Source organism: Rattus rattus, chromosome 5 (assembly GCF_011064425.1).
Source record: "Rattus rattus isolate New Zealand chromosome 5, Rrattus_CSIRO_v1, whole genome shotgun sequence".
Taxonomy (NCBI): Eukaryota; Metazoa; Chordata; class Mammalia; order Rodentia; family Muridae; genus Rattus; species Rattus rattus.
This window is the reverse complement of record NC_046158.1, coordinates 100,591,538-100,607,915: the sequence shown is the minus strand read 5'-3', so window position 1 is coordinate 100,607,915 and position 16,378 is coordinate 100,591,538. Positions and strand designations below refer to the sequence as shown.

General features: G+C 43.3%; 1 protein-coding gene across 1 annotated transcript in view; it reads right to left on the bottom strand.

Annotated features, from left to right (window-relative positions):
- LOC116900962 (sodium/nucleoside cotransporter 2-like) overlaps window positions 1–12,309 on the bottom strand; it is a 28,892-nt gene extending 16,583 nt beyond the window's left edge. The window contains exons 1-9 of the mRNA XM_032902594.1: window positions 12,182–12,309; window positions 11,527–11,623; window positions 11,342–11,433; window positions 4,944–5,035; window positions 4,051–4,180; window positions 1,858–1,999; window positions 740–853; window positions 270–347; window positions 57–137 (exon numbers count right to left, since the gene is read on the bottom strand). Of these exons, the coding sequence (XP_032758485.1) occupies window positions 57–137; window positions 270–347; window positions 740–853; window positions 1,858–1,999; window positions 4,051–4,180; window positions 4,944–5,035; window positions 11,342–11,433; window positions 11,527–11,607 (810 nt within the window). The 5' untranslated portion in view covers window positions 11,608–11,623; window positions 12,182–12,309. The remainder of the gene's footprint in view (window positions 1–56; window positions 138–269; window positions 348–739; window positions 854–1,857; window positions 2,000–4,050; window positions 4,181–4,943; window positions 5,036–11,341; window positions 11,434–11,526; window positions 11,624–12,181) is intronic.
- Between the last annotated feature and the right edge of the window lie 4,069 nt (window positions 12,310–16,378).

The window sequence follows — 16,378 nt, the reverse complement described above, 5'->3', positions numbered from 1 at the left end:
TCATTCCCCTGAAAGATTCAGGGTGAAGGTCTTTTCATGTAAACCAAATGCCTTACCTTCTGGATCACCCACTGCACAAGGCCCAGGTAGTAGAGAATAGACATCACACATCCGAAGAAAATAATGATTGGGAGAGACTGCAACAAGAATGGAGGCAGGATATGAGAGACTATATTGTCTGTGCTGTGTGGGGCACACATAATCCCCAGCTCTCTTTGAAGCCCTGCTCTTCACTGACATTGTCATGCCTGCCCACAAATGGGTATTACCTGAAAAGCAAAAACACTTTGGACCAGTGTGTCACCAAAAACAAAACTGGATCCTTCTACAGTATATGCCAGGAAAGTCTGAAGTGGAAAGAAAAGGGATGAGAATTAGGATAGGCGGGACACAGGAAGATGGGATATGTCTCAGGTGTGACCACCTGTGAGCCATGTCCCAGAAATTGGTCATGAAATGACAGACTCAGCCAATCAACTTCTCTTCAGTTACATTCTCACCTCACCCTTTCACACCTTCTTCTTTCTCTCGTTACCCAATTCTGTGTACTGCCTGAACCTTATTACTCTCTACCTAACTGGATTCCGTATTCTCACCGGAACCCCATTACTCTTTCTCTTTACCTGACCAGATTCTGCCACAGCATCATTAAGGCATAGTCCCAAAGCCTCCTGCTTCCTCAAATCCACATTCTCTGAGATTCCCAGTGAAGAAAACTCTGACATCCAATTCCCTGTACCTGTATCTGATCTCCCAGCCATTGAAATGCATTAAATCCAGGTTCAGTTCTGATGACCAAAATCCCAAAGATGAACTGAAGGCCCAGGCCCCAAAATACTGTCCTCCAGCTCACCTGAGACCAAAAAGAAAATATTCCATGCATGAGTTACAGACTTTGTTCAGCCATTGCCTAATTCAACCATGTCCTGGGAGTGGTGCTACAGTCTGGGGTAATGTAGCTGTACTGACTAGTTTTATGTTAACTTGACACAAACTAAAGTCATCTAAGGGGAAGGAACCTCAGTTGAGAAATACCCCCATGAGATTGGGCTTGTGGCAAGACTATAGGGCATTGATGGAGACCTAGTGTCTGATGGTGGACGGCCCAGTCCATTGTGAGGGGTGCTGGTGGTCCTGGATTCTATAAGAAAGCACCCTGAGCAAGCCAGGTTGAGCAAGGCAGTCAGCACCCACCTCCACTGCATCTACATCAGCTCCTGCCTCCAGGATCCCTGCTCTGTTTGAGTTTCTATTCTGACTTCCTTCGATGATGAACAATGATGAAAAAGCATGAGACAAATAAAACCCCATTCTCCCAAAGGCTCTCGGCCATGGAGTTCCACCAGGAAAATAACACAGGAAACAGGGAGACTGGTACAAAAAAATATAGTGATATTGTGGAGATGCAAGTATGTCTGTATTAATTTTTAAATAAGCTACATTATAGCAATGACACATGCATACAAATAACTTCTGCAAACATCATTCCTGTACAATGACATCTGATCCTCTGCCATGCTGTTTTCTTCCTTTCTTTCTTTCTTTCTTTCTTTCTTTCTTTCTTTCTTTCTTTCTTTCTTCCTTCCTTCCTTCCTTCCTTTCTAACTTTCTTTCTTTCTATTTGATTTTATATTTCTTTAATACTGACTAGATTTCATATATACCACAGTAACAATTAACAGGCCAAAGGACTCTAAAAGCTTTCAAACTTTGACTAGGAATAAACCTGTCAGAAGAAGATTCCAGGAAATGTTGCTTAGCTCTGTCTTTGCCATGTATACCTGACATGGGCACTTTGTAATTTCTACGTAGCCCTTGCTTGTGTTTCTATGCCCAACCTAAGTACCCCAAACTCACCGCACTGTGGTGTTTGGAGCAGGCAAAGAGGATGAGGATGAACATGCAGATTCCCGCAAAGGAGATCAGCTGCTCTGGCCTTTGAGCTGTGTCCAGAGCCAGCCAGAAAATCAGGGCAACAACAGCGGCTCCCATGAACACCCTGGAGGAGGGATGACGAAGCTCAGTCACCGACTCGGGCAATGAGCAACAGAGAACTCCCTTAGTCAGAGGCTCAGTGAGAGAACACAAGGGCTCATCCACTACACAGAGATGAACCTGGAGAATCCTCTGGTAGCTCCCTAGCTTCTGCTCCCAAATTTACATGAATAAGTGTCTAATCAGAGACTACAGACCACATAACATCTCGTTTCTCATACAGACATATCATTGAAATGTGATATGCAGACTCATCCATGAAGGTGACCAATAAAATACTGAACACAGAAGACAATATTGAGCTGGTCCCCTACGGACTGCTGCTCCTTTTTTGACCACTCCAAATGTTGGAATCAAATACACCATCTATGGACTTACGGCCTTTACTACATAGACTAGAGGCTGTGGATGTAGCTCAGCAGAGCACTTGCCTAGAATGTACAAGACCCTGGGTCTAATCCCTAGCCTATCAAAATGAATAAGGAGACTGTCATGGAGTGCAAACCTTAGGAAGTAGAGGTAGGAGGAATGTGATTGCAAGATTGGGGATCGGAGAGCTGCCTGAGCAGCTGAGAACACTTATTCTTGTGGTGGACTCAGGTTCAATTTCTAGCACCAACACAGTGGCTCACCAACCACCTGTAACCCAGGTCCCAAGGGATCTGATGCCCTCTTCTGAACACACTGGGCACCAGCCATGCATGTGGCACACACACATACATGCAGACAAAACACTCATACACATAAAATTGAAAATGAGTTCATTTACGCTGGTGAGCAAGTTGTTCCTAAACGCTAAGAGTGTCTCTCGACCTGTGGGTCAAGACCCCTTTAGAGGTTGTATATCAGATATCATACATAACAGATATTTACATTATGATAACACTAATGTAATTACAATGCATAACTGCCAACATTACAACTAGATAGCGATGAGCCATTTTCTGGTTGGAGGGTCACCACAGCATGGGGAACTACACTAAAAGGTCACAGCATTAGGAAGGTTGAGAACCACTGCTCTAAGGGGCTGTAAAGATGAAATCACATAGAGGGGCTTGGGAGGACTGGAGGGAAAGGGGCTAACACAGGGCAGGGAGAGGCAACCTGGCTAACAGGTTGGTGTAAGTGCGAGCATCTGCTCTGACCACCCCACTGAGGAGAAGCATGGCTTTTCTCACTTCTGTCATGGCCGCTTGGGATTTCAGACTGAACTTCCTCCCTGATCCGGAGTCCCATCTGCACCAGCAATGCTGACCCAAGTCTATGAGAAACTGGAGTGGGGCTCAAAGGCCTGTTGCTCTGTGTCCTCTGCACTTGCCTTGGTATAAGGTGAGAGCCTGCCCACTCAGGAGCTGTCAAAAGGGAACATACTAAAGAGATGGCTGTGATGCTCAGCCACCTCTGCCCAAGTCGAGGCTTCCCTAGGATGGACAAGGCCTGGGCTCAATCCCAGCACTCCGTGAACTAAGTACATGTGTAATTCTGGTACTGAAGAGGTGGAGGCAGGAGGATCAGAAGTCCAAAGACATCCTTTGCTACATCCTTGACTACATAAAGAGTTCTGGGACCAGCCTGGGCAAGAGACCTTGTTTCATGATAAAGTAAAGAAAAAGAAAGGGAGGTGAAAGGAGACAAGAAGAAGGCTTTGACGTCATCAGTGAGTTAATCCACTGACACATTCACAGTTAAAAGGATTGTTAGGAGGCGGTGAAAGCTCTAGGAGCTGAGACCCAACTTTTGGAAGTCAATCACAGGGCAACCCTTGTAGGTTACACCCTGTGCTGATCTCTGCCCTACTGACACCATTGCCTCCTGGCCTCCATGATGTGAACAGCTTTACTTCACCTGCTCGCTTCCCACCATAATATTCTGCTCTATCACCAGCCAACATTGATGGGGCTAAGAGACCACCGCTAAACCTCTGAACCAGGGAGCCAGAAGAGCCTTTGCGCTGTTCTTAGGGATTCAGTGAACAGCAACAAAGTTGGCGCACTTACCCTCGTAAAGCCAACGCCTCAGGCGGGTGTTTTCAAGGGCTTCAAGCATCTTATTGACTTTTTTTTTAGGAAAGAATTTTTCAGAAAGTGGCAAGCCAGGATGAAGATGACAAGGCAGGTGATGACAAACAAGGCCAGTGCCCTCCGGAAGTTCAGGATGCAAGCTGCCAGGAGGTAGGCAGCATAGGCTGTGAAGAGAAGGCAAAGGGTGGGAGTGAGGAAGGCTGAGCTTCCACACGGAAGGAGGCCATTCCTCTCTGCTCTGGGGAAGTCTCAACCCTTCCAGTTTAGCTGCTGCCCTCTCTCTTGCTCTCTCCCTTAGATGTGGTCCACAGCCACTGTCAGACTCTTAGGAAATCAGGCTTTTTATCTTCTTCTTCTTCTTCTTTACCCCAGCTGTGTCGAAATGACAATGATAAAACTTTGTCTTGAGTAAAGCCGTGTAGGGAGGCTGGCACTAGGAGGGAAAGCCACATGAAGAATAATTTGTGATCTCAGCATCCCAGCTGCACCTAATCAAAGCTCTGCATGCCACTGACAGCATACCATAAACAAGGTTTTCTGTCTCTCAAAAATAATATCTACCACTGATTTTAAATACAAAACAGTAGATAAGTTGTGTATAAAGTTGTCTTTCATGAATACTACAGACATGTGCTCTGAATCAAATCTAAGCACTAAAAACAAGGTGAACCAAAATTTTTTTTCTTAAAAATTTAAACCTGTCAAATAGTGTGCTTTTAAACTATAGCTTTTCTTTGGATTTTACTTATCCTCCTGGGTCTAAGACAATAAACTGTCTCCACCTACAGGCAGTTACGATCTGCACCTCACATAGCCTTTAGGTTAGTTTCTGAGTACTATTCATTTTCTCCCAGCAACAATCTTGACACAAGTTGACAGCTGTAAAAATGCTCTTGTTTCCCCTTCCATGAATTCTCAGGATCTCACCTAAACACAAGAGACCAAGCAGGATCTTTTTGAATAAAGCAGCATGTCTTTCATAGAAACTTCTCGCCTTGGTGAAGGGCTGAAGAATCCTCCTGATGAGAAGACAAATTTAAATGTGAGCATTACTTCATCTTGTGTGCAAGACTTTGAATTTGATAGACCAGGCAAAGTTTATTCTTAGTTAATAATGAAAATTAATCAGATGCAGATGTTCAATAGTTCTCCAGTAAGGTCCCCAAAGGCCAGCTCAAATTTTGTGCCTGTGCCTCAGGTCAGAAAGGCTGACTCATTGTACAGTAGCTACATCATTGGTGATTTACTACCACAGAAGTGGGTGGTGGTCTGTGTTTTCCTAAGGACAGGCATTGCTTGGCTTCCATATTCCACCTGTCCTTCTTAGAGGCTATTCTATCACAGCAACCTAAAACCACACAGAGCTAGTACTTTGAGTAATTCTGCACACATTGGCAGGTAGGAGGGAAAACAGCACCAAGCTCAGTCTCTAGGTTGACAGGACTGAGAGAAGACGTTCAGCAAGAACTACTCAAGATTGCTTTGTGTAGTGTGTTTCATGTGTCTGGGCTCAAAGGACTCACAAATACTAACACCACTGACCCTCTAATGACCCTGGGAGTGGGTGCTGTTGCAATCTGAAAGCCAGGAAGCCAAGTAACTTTCCCAAGGTCACAGACGTTGTCAGGAGAGCTCGTCTCTGAGTAGCCTAGCTTCTTAAACTCTCCATCACCATCCCAGGAACACATTACCTGACCCCATCATCTGCCTTTGCCACTCCTAAGGAGCACACTGTAGCTATGCGTGCAAATAGATCTGACTCCCACACTTTTGGAAACTCCAAAGAAAGTGAGCTCAGCTAGAAGTGACCTGTCTGAGACTGTGGTGCTAAGGTATGAGCTACAGATGGTACCAGCAGCTAAATGGTCTGTGGTCTTGGTCCACACAGTTTGGAGTCTATCGGTGCCTATCCCACCTATCTTGGGTTGAACCTGTTGTAACCATAGGTCCTACACCCTTCCTTCTTCAGTTCTGCCTCTCTCCCCTTAACCTCTGCATGAAGTTGGACCCTTGGTTGCCTCAGCAACCTTATATTCTCAGATACAGGGAAGTAAAAGAGAGAGGGAAACTATCTGTATCACGCTTGGATTGTCTAAGCCCCTCACCTCAGGAGAATATTTGGGATCTACAGGCCCCTGCCACCATCTGTGCTTAGTGAAGAAGCTTAGGGAGTCAGAAAGTTTACAGTGCCGGTACCTGACAGCAGTGAAACTCTGGAGGAGGTTGTTCTTGCCAACTGAATATCATTCACAAAGCACTCATTTTGACCCGTAAGTTCCAGGTTTTTCACTTGCTCCTCTAGATCCTCACTCCACCCTGCTTAGGTCAATCTGTGAGGACATACCACTGAACTCCAAACCCTTTGGCTTATCTAGTGGGTTTCCCCCATGGGACCTCACAAGACATCACAATACAGAAAGTTCCCATCTAAGCAGGGAGGGATTCTGGTCTGAGCACACTACCAGGTTCTCTTGCACTACACCCTTCTGGTCTAGGGATAGATTGTGCTCCCTGATTCATGGAGCTAGGCAAGTGTAAGTCACTGGGTGTGGCTTCTAGGTACTGGGTGTGGGACGTCTGAAAGAGCAGTGCATGTACTTAATTAACCACTGAGCCAACTCCCCAGCCACTCTTTTTGTTTCTCTCTTAATTCTCTCTTTAGGTTAGTATTGGGTTTTATTATATTATTTTCATATGCCTGTCATTATACTTTAATTGCACATAGTAGTCTCTTCATGAGTAAACTCTCTCTACTTTAAATATGCTCCCTGTCTCCTAATTCACAAGGTGAATCTGGCTTGAAACTATATCCAATTAAATACCTATTGGGCAAAGCCACTGCAAATGAGGAAGGAATATACACAAGTCTAAGAGTCAACAGAAAGCACAGACTTAGGGTTTCACCTCTTCACCACAAACCACCATTTCCTGGAAAGGTCAACAAGTACTCAGAAATTACCAAAACGTTTGCAAAACTCATGAACAATGGAATTCTAGAATACCAGGTTAGAACTGAGTATTAAAAAGGAAACGATGATGGACTATACATCCAAAATAAAAAGAGGAAGAACTCAACCTTTTAAACTAATCAAGCAGTCATAGAAGCTTATACACAAGTGTCCACGAGCTCTGTATCTTCCCTGGTCCAGCATCTTGCCAACAGTACCAAGCCCTTTACCCTACATAATGGTACAGTTTGAGGCTTAGTATCTGTGCTATAGCTAGACACTGAATTGAGAGGTTTAGCTGTTAGGTGAGTGAACACTGACACTTTGCCTCTACCTCCACGAATTTGTATGGAAGCTTCCGGTATTGACTAAAGACAACCTTCCTGCAGGCTTACTGGCTCCACCCACATGTGGTAGGTGGAAGTCAAATGGGCGAGCATGGTCAGAAGCTCTAGCTAAGCATGACTTTGGTGGTCACCACATCCAGCAGCAAACCAGCAGCAAAGGTGTCCATGAGTTCTCTTAGTCAAACTATCTGCCAGGTGTAGAAACTCTCCTAACTCAGGGACACAGAGCCCTGCATAACTGTTGGGATCTGGGGCTCTTCATTTAACTCTTAATTCATTCAGGTTACACTGTGGAAAATGTGAGGCAGCTTTCAGACAATTCAGTGTCTGTGAATGCCGACAATGCGGCCCTGGCTGAAGAAAGCCGGTTTATTACACTGGCTTGAAGAAAGAAATAAAAGCAGGAACTGAAGAAGTCAATTCAGAATCACCTGATGGTGTGAGAAAACAGTGAGGATTGCCCAGCACAGGTGTCTAGAAACTTTCAAGAGAACAAAGGTCTTATATTACACCCAGTTAAATACCAATTAGACATGCTACTAGGGGATATACTCTGGTATTGTAAAAATAAGTCACAGGAAAGAGATGTTGTTGTTGTCACAAACCCACCATCTGAAGTATCAGTTTCCATAGCCAAAGTTATGTACACAACTGTGTGGTGCTAAATATTATTTGGGTGTTTCTACCCCACCTTAGATCATTTAGTTCCCAAATAAAGAAACATCCCTTCATGTTTATAATAAGCCTTAAATCACTAGAGCTGGGCTCTATGCTATTTTGTCTACTTCCCTGTCAATGGCCTCGAGATATCACTTGCCATGTTCTCCCTGGGCTGCTCCTGCTCCAACTGCCTGGCCCTCATGGCCATGTGCTCACAGCACACCTACACCATGACACCTTCCTTCTTCCTCCTCCTTCTTGCTCTTCAAGAGGCCTCCTGAGGGGAGATGGACCATGAGCATATGGCCAAGAGAAACAATCAGTAATAAGATACATATGCTTGAGATGTTACTTAAAATAACTCCAAAGCCTACCCAATCTAGGCTTACAGATGGAAAATAAAATACCTGAATTGTGTGTCTTTAACACATGCTAGCTAGACTGATTAATTCTTTTTACACAACTGGTTCTGAACTTAAGAACTGAATGATATTGTTGCATAGGAAACAGAAATTTACAAAGTCATCCAAAGGAGAATGCCAACTGAGTCTCAAACACAAACAGAGGCTAATAACCAGTGTGTAAAACCAAGAAAACACTGAGCCAAGGTAAAGTCTATCAGGGAAGGCCAGCATGTTTAATTCAGAGGTGATAGCTATAAGGAACTGGAGAAGTTGGTGATTACTAGTTCTAAAGGTTCTGAGTCCAAATTCAATGAGACAAGACCTAAACCAATGAGACAAGACCTAAACCAGAACATAGTCACTACTGAGTCTTAGTAGATGTGTTGTCTGGGAGAGGACTTTCTGTCCCAAAATACCCACATCCTTGCTTGATACAGTCCTCACAGAAGATAGCAAATGCCTGATCTTTACCATGCTATGGAGAAGAAGCAAGACCAAAAGTCTTTAAAAAAACAAGGTGCTGAGCTGGAGAGATGGTTCAATGGTTAAGAGCACTGACTGCTCTTCCAGAGGTCCTGAGTTCAAGTCCCAGCAACCACATGGCATCTCACAACCATCTATAATGAGATCTGAGGCCCTCTTCTGATGTGTCTGAAGACAGCTACAGTGTATTCATATAATAAATAAACAAATATTTAAAAAAACAAACAAAGTACCAAGCAAGCTAGATGTGGTGAGTCACTGCTGTATGCCCAGCTGAACCCATAAGATTTTTGAGGCAAGCCTGGGTGACAGAATAAGAGTGCCTCAATAGACAGGTAGATAGGTAGATAGATAGATAGATGATAGATAGATAGATAGATAGATAGATAGATAGATAGATAGATAGATAGATGGATAGATAGAAGGGTTGGTGGGTGGATGGGAGAATGGGTGGATGGATGGATGGATGGATGGATGGATGGATGGATGGATGGATGGATGGATGGATAAATTGATAGACAGACAGATAGATGTTGAGGTAAAATGGGCACCACCTGTTTCTGTAAAATTAAAAAAGTGCTCTCTTTTAATCTGCACTAAATCCAACACTGTAGTGCCCCATGACATTTCTTTGATATTTTCATCTCAGTCAGTAAAGTGTCTCACCCGCAGATAGCTACTCTCTGAGCCTGGCAACAATCTCTCTCTACGTGGCTAGTACCCAAGGCAGGTTGCCACCAAGCCAGACATACACATCTCAATTCTGTGGCAGCCCAGTGTCTACAGCCACCACACACTCTCTTGAATTAAATTAAATCGTCACATGAAAGAACATACAACACAATAACCTCTGATCCAATTCATAAGATATAATTGCTCACTTAAATAAGATGTCATTTGCTCATCTAGACAAACAAAGCCCGGTACACATCCATCCCTTAAGAATAATCATAACAACCTGTAGATGTGCAGAGAGGAATCTTAACATAGTGTTCTCTCGACTGCTTTTCTACCATTCCAGTCTCCTCCTCCTCCTCCATAAAACTTTTCTCCTGCCTGTCCTTCCTTCTCAATGACAGGCCTGGTTCTATCTTGTACTTGGCATCACCTGCATAATGACATCATCCTAGAGATAGATAGATAGACAGATGATAGATTGATATATTATAGATAGATAAATAGATAGATAGGTGATAGATAAATAAAACAGATACATAGACAGATAGATAGATAGTGAGTTTGCCAGCCTACCCTCATCTTCTTCTTCCATAACTTCTCTCTCTTCAAGTTGCATTTGTTCTGACAGGCAGTGGAGTTCTCCAAGGGAAGATGTTCTATCTCATGACTATGCTCCATGCACATCTCAGGCTGGGCCCTTGTGTTTATTTCTTTTGCAAGGAAAATTATAAGTGCTATTTGAATAACCAAGGAACAAAATAATGAGGGTATAAGTCCTGTACCTACCACAATGGATGACAGGTAAGTCGTGCTCAGAAGGAAAGGAGAGTAAGCCTGAGTGGGAAGACTGAAGCGCTACTAGACTTTAAAGAGTTCAGCGCTGGAGGACCATCACTCCTGCTGCGTGTGATGGTGGAGCTCTCAGAGCAGCACATTAGTGTGCCAATTGGTAACCATCCTTGGTAGGTAAGCAAAAATATCTATAACATTCTTGTCTAAATTATGAATAAAGAGGAAAAATAACTTGGGGGGGTTGAAAGAGCATCTTACTATGCTTCCCAGATTATTCTCACACTCAATAAGAACAGAACTCATCTTCCTGTATCTGCCTTCAAGGTCCAGAGTTGACAGGTGTGTACAGCATGAACTTCCACTCATGTATTTAACAGCAAGAATATAATCCCAGCCCTCAGGAGTTTGAGGCAAGAGAATATCTCTAAATCCAAGGACACCCTAGCTTATACAGTGAATACCAAGTCAGCAGTAACTACATAGTAACAGTCTATCACAAAGCAAACAGAAGAAAGAAAAAGAAGAGGGGGAAAAAAGAGCCAAAACCAAACAAGCAAACCAAAACAAACCAGGACATTCCTGGGCAGAGTTCTGCTATGGCTCCAAACAGACTTCCATGGAATTTACATCATTGACTGTTAAACTGCTAACCAAAGGATGAAATGTCGTAATTACAAAAATGTACAAAGTCGACTGTTCATCTAGATAATTACACATAGTAGTGCTCAGTAAATGTTAGCCATATACTGTCATTACCACTGCTGTTGCTATTCTTTTCTGAATGTCATCCTGGCAGGCACTGATGGGCTTGTCTATGTCATGGGCTTACACTCAGTTAATTCTATAAAATATACACACATTCACATGGTAACATGCAGTGACCCTGGCCCTGCCTGTGAGTTAAGCAATCTGAGAATGAGTAGCTTCAATCTGTTCCCAGTAACCTTTCTTCCCTGCCCTCCCATCCCCCAGGGTTTTGTTGCTTACTAAGTTGAACTCTAGAACACCCTTACCTCCAGAGAGAGGAATGCCCCAAGCCATCCTCCAGGCTATGTCCCTGTGTCACTTCCTCCAGTGTTTTGCCTTGCTCAAGGTTTCTGACTTCCTAGAAGCACAGGTAAAGGTGAGATCAGCCGTGCAGCCAGGGAATCCAGAGCCTGGGAAAACAGCCACACAGCAGCCCACCATACTGAAATACCATGAGCTCCAGGCCTGGGTTCTCCATGCCATTCTCCGATGTGTCCTGGGAAGCAGACTTTCTTCTCTCTGATTTCTCCATCTCCTGTTATCCTCTGCTGAAAAACAAACTCAAGTCTAAGGCTGGCCCATTTGTCACTCAGTCATGTGGGGCAAAGGAGACGTTTTAAGGCCAGGTCCTCTCAGAAAACAAACCAAACCTCTCTAAGGAGTCTGATGCTTCCATTAAGAATAAGAACCGGAGAGATTGGGAACAGAATAATATAATAAATAACAAAAGGGAGAATTTGATTTCTTGCTGTAAATGATTTTGGAAAAAAAAAAAAAGGCAATTCGGCAGGCAAGAAGTAAAGGGTAGGGAGGAACTGGAAAGAATCCATGGGCCTCCCAGGGCCCCAAGACCTGGGTTAAAATATAACCCATTTAGTCCCTGAAATCAAGGGTCACATAGCAATGTTCTTTATCTGTTTCCTAAGCAGGCCCCACTGAGCTATGCTGGAAGGAATGAGAGAGAAGAGGATAACTGAGGAAGCTCTGGGTGTCCAGTATTGCTGGGGGAAAAACAGGAGAGAACAGTAGACTGATTTAGGTAGGGTTCTCTAAGGAACAGACCTGATAGAGTGTGTATGAAGAGAGGGCTTCCAAGAATGACTTACAATGTGCTAGGTGGGGCCGCACAACCTAGTCAGACAATGCCTAGAACCTGGGAGCTGCTCAGGTTACAAAGCCAGATGCCTTGGACTTCCAAATCTGGCGCCTTGAAGACTCGGAGAGAGCTGCTAATCTTCAGAACACACTGGATCCTGGAGAAACTGGAGTCTGATGTCAGTGGGGATGGACAGCTGCAGCAGAGATTAATACTCTCACAAGCAGGAAGTGGAGGTTTCCCTTCAGCAAGACTTCTGTGCAGGGAACAGAACAGTTTCACCACAAGACTTCCTTTTATGTAGGTGGTTACCATTGAAAAGTGCCACCCACTCTAGGGGAGGGGCTTCTTGAAAACTTGTTTCTTAGTTGAGCTTAACATATACTTATCTCATTACCAGTGAAAATACACCATTTTTCCCAAAGAATAACTGACAAGCTCCCTGGAGGAATGCAGTCTTTAGTGTCTTATAGCTTAACTGTGACAATATAAATTTAAGAACATTTAATTACTGGTATCATCTCAGTCATTACATTACTAGCTAAAGGAACAGAAAAGGAAAGAAAACACAGATATTTGCTTAATATATGCATCTCTTTTCTCAAGCATATTCTGCACAAAATTGGGACAGAAATACTCATTGCAATAATAATCCTCATTTCTATAACAGATCTTGTAGCCTTAGCTGGAGTTATAACTATCTTCTACACCCGTTCCCTAGTCCCTCCACCCTCAGCAAGCACCTCAGGCTCTCTTGGTCCTTTACCTGGAGGAGAGATCGATGCCTTTACTCTTGAAGGGTCTCAGTTAAGTATCATCCTACCTGGGTTGAGTGGTGTAGTTTCCCATTGGCTTTAATCACAATGCAAATCCCTTGCATTTGATATGCTCTTGCTTACCTCTACTGTGGGAAAACGTCCATTTTCCCGTTGCTCTGGGTCAACCACTCCTCCTAACTATTTCTGCTTCCAGAGTGGCTACAGAGTAGTCTTAGCTTCCAGATCAGTGGAATGTCTCCTGTGTCTTCTCGCTAAAGCAACCACACTTCTGGAATGAAGACAAAGAGCATAGACGTGTGGGAACACAAAACACAAGTTTCACTAGTGGCTCACTGCAGATGCTGATGAGATACCCTTTCCATTTCCGCATCTCCATGCTGGACCTGAGTAATGAAAGAAACCATATATTGGGCACTGATTGGAGCATATCACACCTTCTGGAGAACCTCGGCATTCCAGACTGCTGCCAATGGGCTGCCTATATAACTGCATCTTTTCAAGGTGGAACTGAAGATTAGTTCTTATTAGCATATATCAATTACATATAAAGGATGGAGTTCATTTTAATATTCTCATACGTGTACATAATGTACTTTGATCCTATTCAGCCCCATTATCCTATTCTGTCTCCTTCCACTCCCACTAACACTCCTTCTCTTCCAAACTAGCCACTCCTCTGCTTCCACGTCTCAATTTTATTTTAACAACCCAATGGATTTCTTTAGGATTTCTTTACAGGGCCATGAGCACCTTGTCAATGGCTATACCTGAAAAAGAGGTGTCTCCTTCCCCTATCAACCACTACCTGATAAAGATAAATCCTCAGGAAGTGGTAGGACTCCACTAAATAGAGTATCAACAGCACAGGATAATGATATGTTTTTGCTAAGTAATCATAGCTGTAGTGAGTCCAGGAGTGCAGCAATTATACCATGCCCAGAAGTCATCACCATATCAACATCACCAACTCCCTTCCTCAAACTCATAGATTCTTCCCCCTCCTTCTTTCTGTGATACTCAGAAGTCTTATATGTGACTGAATAGCTATCTCATTTATTGCTGGACAATCAGTGGTCATTTGCTCTGAGTACGTTGACCAGTTACCTCTCTTCACACACCACTGACCACTGCAGAAGCTACTATCTTATGAACACAAACAGTTATATTAGGATGCAACTTAATGGGAACATCATGTCCATTTAGCAAAGCAACAGCAGTACTTCCCCATTGGGTAACATAACCTCCCTAACCACAGGCTATTAATTTCTTCCTGGTGGTGGACATAAAACCTAACCAGATAGCAGTTGGGTATCCCCTACCACTGATGTACTAGTGGGCTTATCTTACCTAGCCTGTCAGTACTGTTCACACAGGGTCCACAGCTAAGTAAGGGTGTTGGGAACAATTCTCTCCCAATAGTCTGTGTAGTACCTTCTTGCTTTTTGAGAGATCGCCAGCAAGGAAGAGATTTCCAGACAAGCTGTAGCTTGATTTTCTATGTCTTGTGATCAAGAAATGGGGCATCTTCAGCAATCTGGTTTTACTATCTAGTCCTGGTGAGCAAACAATAGCGGATGCCTGTCTTGCTCCCCTCATCCTTCCGTGAGACTCCCTGAACAGAAATCCATAGGGAGGTATCATCCCTGACACAGGCTTTTGCTAAGTAACCCATGACTCAGGGTTATTTAACAGATTTTCTACCTACATAAAATAAGTCTATTTAAACTATTAATTAAATTTTTGTTCCTCTATCAAGACTCATGTTTCTTTGTGGTATTTTCATGCATCCTTTGTTTGGGTTGACTCTTTTCCTCTGTGTCTCGGTCACACCTCCTCATACCTCTTCACTCCCAGCATTCCCCTTTCCACTTTCATATCACAGGCATTCTACTTCAACTAAAGATTCCATTTTCCCCTTTAGCATGTGATCCTTTCTAGTTTCCTGGGATCTGCACAGTTACTTTCACATAAATGTACATATCTAAAGGTTAGAAGACAGGATCCACCTTGAGGGAGACCTGAGTTCCAGTTACCTCAGTATAGTTTCTCCTCCTATTCATTTTTGGCACAGTAACTGTGTCTTTACAAAGCGATTCTACCATTTACTCAAGTCAGCTGCTTCAAGATGATGGAGAACATGGAGGTTTGAGTGAGAAATGTTCCGCCTATGCTTGTGCATTTGAACAGTGGTCAACAGTTGGTAGTGCTATTTGAGGAGACTATAGAATGTTTAGGTACAGCCTTGCTGAAGGAAGGACATCTCGAGGTGTGGTATTTCAGGGCTTACAGGCTCACCCACCTTCCTGTTTCTCTCTGCTCCCTGGTTGTGATTGAGAGGTAAGCTCCAGTTCCCTGCTCCTGCTGCCACACCTGTCTGATACCATGCCGACCCTGACATTATGGATGTAGATATCTGGAAGCTTAAGGAAAAATAAACTTTCTTTAAGTTACTTTTGGTCATGATATTTTTCACAGCGATGGAAGTGTTACTAATACCACCATCATACTTCTTTGGTCAGAAACAATACGCGGAATACTATAGAAGCACTTATTAATCCAAAAATGGTATTTTATCTGAATCATTGCCTTCAGAAAAGGAAAATCCGTGGCCAGAAGAAGTATCTTTTCTGGTAAGAACAAATCACTGATATTTTTACTATAGAAGTAAACTGATGCAGTCCACCTGTCACCTAGTTTCGGGCTAGTCATGCTACAGAATGGTGTGACATCAGGAATACATTGTTAGTCTCTGTTGTTGCCAGATTTAACACTGAGCAGCAACTGTACCAGGTCAGTCATGGTGAAAAGGAGTACATGCTGCTAAACCCATGTATACCATCCATCTGTGCCACCATGACAAGTATGTTCATGTGTCCCATGAGACAATAATGAAGAAGGAATAAGAGGTGAATTAGTACTCACAGAACAGTCAACCTATACGTGGTTATTAAAATCCTCTTCTGATGTTAGGTTTGGTGAGCAATTATGGGAGACACAAATATCTTCATATTTGGGGTAGTCTGTTCACATATCTTTCCCTAAAGGCCTTTCACTCCAATTTTCCAATCATATGTCCAAGTCTCTGACTATCCAGCCAAGTCATTACCTACAGTAGTACTTAAACATCAGTATATAATACCACATCTGATCATTTTTATTCCAAGCAAATTATAAGATCATGACCATGTGTACTCCCCAAAGTGCTTGCCCACTGTGAAAATTCCCTTCCTTAGTGTCCTTAATATCTGTTCCAGAATGGTATAGTGAAGCTACAGATATCCACTTTTGGGTGGACCCTGCATAGCAATCAGAACCATCTGTAAAGTAGGCCTTAGTCTTCTGTTTCTTGGTCAATCAATCATAGAGCACATCCAACAGGCCTAAGGTACGCCCTCCTTTGGTGACAGAAGGCATTAACAGTAATACAC